At 35.2% G+C, this 3436-nt stretch overlaps 1 protein-coding gene across 2 annotated transcripts in view; it reads left to right on the top strand.

The window, feature by feature from the left end:
* The window catches only part of LOC106884277 (uncharacterized), a 4511-nt gene extending 1518 nt beyond the window's left edge, over positions 1-2993 (top strand). Inside the window, exon 2 of one of the 2 annotated variants that reach the window (XM_014935568.1) lies at positions 2561-2993. In XM_014935568.1, the coding sequence (XP_014791054.1) occupies positions 2561-2862 (302 nt within the window). In that variant the 3' untranslated portion in view covers positions 2863-2993. Of the gene's footprint in view, positions 1-1493; positions 1955-2560 lie in introns of those variants that run through there. The other variant, XM_014935569.2, reaches the window with a different exon arrangement.
* Positions 2994-3436: the final 443 nt, after the last annotated feature.

Raw genomic sequence — 3436 nt, 5'->3', positions numbered from 1 at the left:
ACACACACACACACACACACACACACACACACACACACACACACACACACATATATATATATATATATATATATATTGTTGTTGATCAACATCATACAAATCTACCACGACTTCTTGTACCCTCTGAACTTTTCGAACTTTCGAACTTATACATTTCCTACGTTAATAAATTTGCTATTTTCTCTCTTTTGTCTTCTGTTCACCATTCCAGCTTGCCTAACCATTAAGACCGACGCGTTTTTTTCTCTCGTCCCTTTCTGTTGAAGAGCGCAGGGTCGAAACGTCAAAGACCTTTCCTTTTCTCCCTAGCGTCAAACTGATTTAGATGCTTATTGTTCTCTCACTTGTCTTTGTCTTTTGTTTTCTGTATCTTTGAACCATGCATATATAATATATATATATAATGATATCCCATAAGTTCTGTCCGATTTTACCTTTTTTAAAATTGAATGAAATTTAGTAGTATTTTAGTATGTCTAATGGAATTAAAAATTATTTTTATGCATTTGTGTACATTTAAACTAATTAAATATTATTTTACAGAATAATAGAATTAAAATTTCTTTGATTAAAACCCTTTCTAACACGGAAGTGTTTAAAGAACATTTGAGACACATAATGCTTTATGAGTACAAAAAAGGAAACTCTGCAGCCGAAGCGACTCGAAACATACACTCAGTTTATGGGAAAGAATGTTTGAATGAAAGAACTTGCAGAAGATGGTTTGCAAAATTCAGAAGTCTTTACGTTCCGAGTCAACTTTGTCTTTCATCTCTTAAGGGTTGATAAAATAAGTATCAGTTACGCTCTGGGGTCAACGTAATCGACTTACCTACTCCTCCAAAATTTCAGGTCTTGTGCCTATAATAGAAATGATTATTATTATTATTTATTATCTTTGCCCATCTTCTATCGCTGGAAATGCACTGCGGTGCCAGCTGTCCCCTACCAGGGAACTATGGTAAGACCCCTTATTTTTCGAGCACCATCTGGAGTATTCGAGCGGTTCCAAGCAGTGCTGTTTTCTGCAAGTGTACCACCCTTACTGCAGCCACTATTTGTTCCACGTACTTCTCAAGATTTTACTCACTGTTCCCAGGACTCCGACTATTATTGGTACTACTGCTACCTTTTTCATCGACCACAACTGCTTAACTTCCCAAGCTAACCTGTCATATCTATCGACTTTTCTTTCTTCCTTATCGCATACCTTGTTGTCAGTTGGGCATGCTATATCTATGATCCAGCATTGTTTGCTTACTTATTATTATCTTCTTCTTCTTCTTCTTCTTCTTCTTCTTCTTCTTCTTCTTCTTCTTCTTCTTCTTCTTCTTCTTCTTCTTCTTCTTCTTCTTCTTCTTCTTCTTCTTCTTCTTCTTCTTCTTCTTCTTCTTCTTCTTCTTCTTCCTATTATTATTATTATTATTATTATTATTATTATTATTATTATTATTATTATTATTATTATTATACTTTCCAATAAAATTTAACAGACGGTGACAAGAGATGGAACAACGATGGACCAGGTTCTTTTTGGGATAGTGGTATGGACCGCGAACACGGCAGAAAATCCGACTCGAAAAGTAACCAAAGAAAGAAAGTACTAGAAGAACTGCTGACTAAATCTATGTACGCCCAATTCAAAGCGTACATGATGATGGCAAATTCCTATAAAATGCTGGGAGAAAGTGTGAAGTTGCAGAGAATTGCTTTGGCCCAAGCCAATGGAGGAACGTTAGGCGGAAACTTCCGGAATAGCTTTCTAGGTGATAGCCTAGATCGGTTTTATTCCTAAACGTTACATGAAGATATAGTTCTGTGATGCAGACTAATGTGTTTCAATAGTCGCTCTTATCTGGTGATTCGGATATAAGAAAGAAGTAAAGAAAATAAATAAACATAGACATCTATAAAGTAAAAGTAGAAACGGAATGAAATAAAACCGTTAAATAGACATGGTCTTTGTTTTTTATTATTTCATTATAATTTATAAGGTGGTGAATCGGCAGAATAGTTCCCGGCATTTCGCTACTTTCTGAGTTCAAATTACACCAAAGTCGACTTTGCCTTACGTCCTTTCGGGGTCGAAAAATTAAGTATTAGTGAAACACTGGGGGGTCAGTGTAATAGACTAGTCCCCCGCTACCAAATTTCAGATATTGTGCTTTTAGTAGAAAGGATTATTATTATCATTATAATAATAATAATGATAATAATAATAATAATAATTATTATTATTATTATTATTATTATTATTAAGACAGCAAACTGGTAGGATCGTTAGCATGCCGGGCAAAATGCTTAGCGATATTTTGTCCGCCTGCACGTTCTGAGTTCAAATTCCACCGAAGACTTTGCTTTCCATCCTTTCGGAGTATTTATTAAATAAGTACCGTTACGAACCGGGGTCGATGAATTCGAGTTAATCCCTTCCCCTAAGCAGCCCTTGTGGCAAAAACTTGAAATCATTATTATTATTATTATTATTGTTATTATTATTATTATTATTATTATTATTATTATTATTATTATTATTATATTTTTCAATAAAATTTAACAGACGGTGACAAAAGATGGAACAACGATAGACCAGGTTCTTTTTGGGATAGCGATATGGACAGCGGACATGGCGGAAAATCAGGATCGAAAAGTGACCACAAGAAGAAAATCCTAGAGGAACTGCTGACTAAATCTATGTACGCTCAATTCAAAGCGTACATGATGATGGCAAATTCCTATAAAATGCTGGGAGATAGTGTGAAGTTGCAGAGAATCACTTTGGCCCAAGCCAATGGAGGAACGTTAGGCGGCAACTTCCAAAATTCTTTTCTAGGTGATAGTATGGATCGCATTTATTCCTAAACGTTACATGAAGAGACACCAGTCGCTCTCATCTGGTGATTCGGATATAAGAAAGAAGTAAAGAAAATCAATAAACACACACATGTATAAAGTAAAAGCAGAAACGGAATGAAATAAACCCGTTAAACAAATATGGTCTTTGTTTTTATTATTTTACTATAATTTATAAGGCGGTGAGTTGGCAGAATCGTTTCTGCGCAGGGTAAAGTGTTTAGCGGCATTTCGCCGTCGCTCTATTCTGAATTCATATTCCGCCAAGGTTGACTTTACTTTTCATCTTTTCGGTGTCAATAAAATAAGTACCACTTGAGTATTGTAGTCGATGTAATCAACTTATCCCCTACTCCGAAGTTTCTGGCCTTGTATCAACATCTGAAAGTATTATTTAGTTATGATTTTTCTATGATTTTTAATACGGTTTCAAATATTGGATTATGGTTGTGCTGGGAGCAAAGGCGATATGAACGGTACAATCCATCATGCAAAGTGCTAGTACATGAAGACAGCAAGCACACTGAGTCACTAGAGCGTCGTAAAATTGCTTCAGGATATTTATTCCAAATCCTTAGATTTT

Source organism: Octopus bimaculoides, chromosome 14 (assembly GCF_001194135.2).
Source record: "Octopus bimaculoides isolate UCB-OBI-ISO-001 chromosome 14, ASM119413v2, whole genome shotgun sequence".
NCBI classification, from domain to species: Eukaryota; Metazoa; Mollusca; class Cephalopoda; order Octopoda; family Octopodidae; genus Octopus; species Octopus bimaculoides.
Note: the sequence above shows the minus strand (reverse complement) of the source record. Positions and strands in the feature narration are given on the sequence as shown.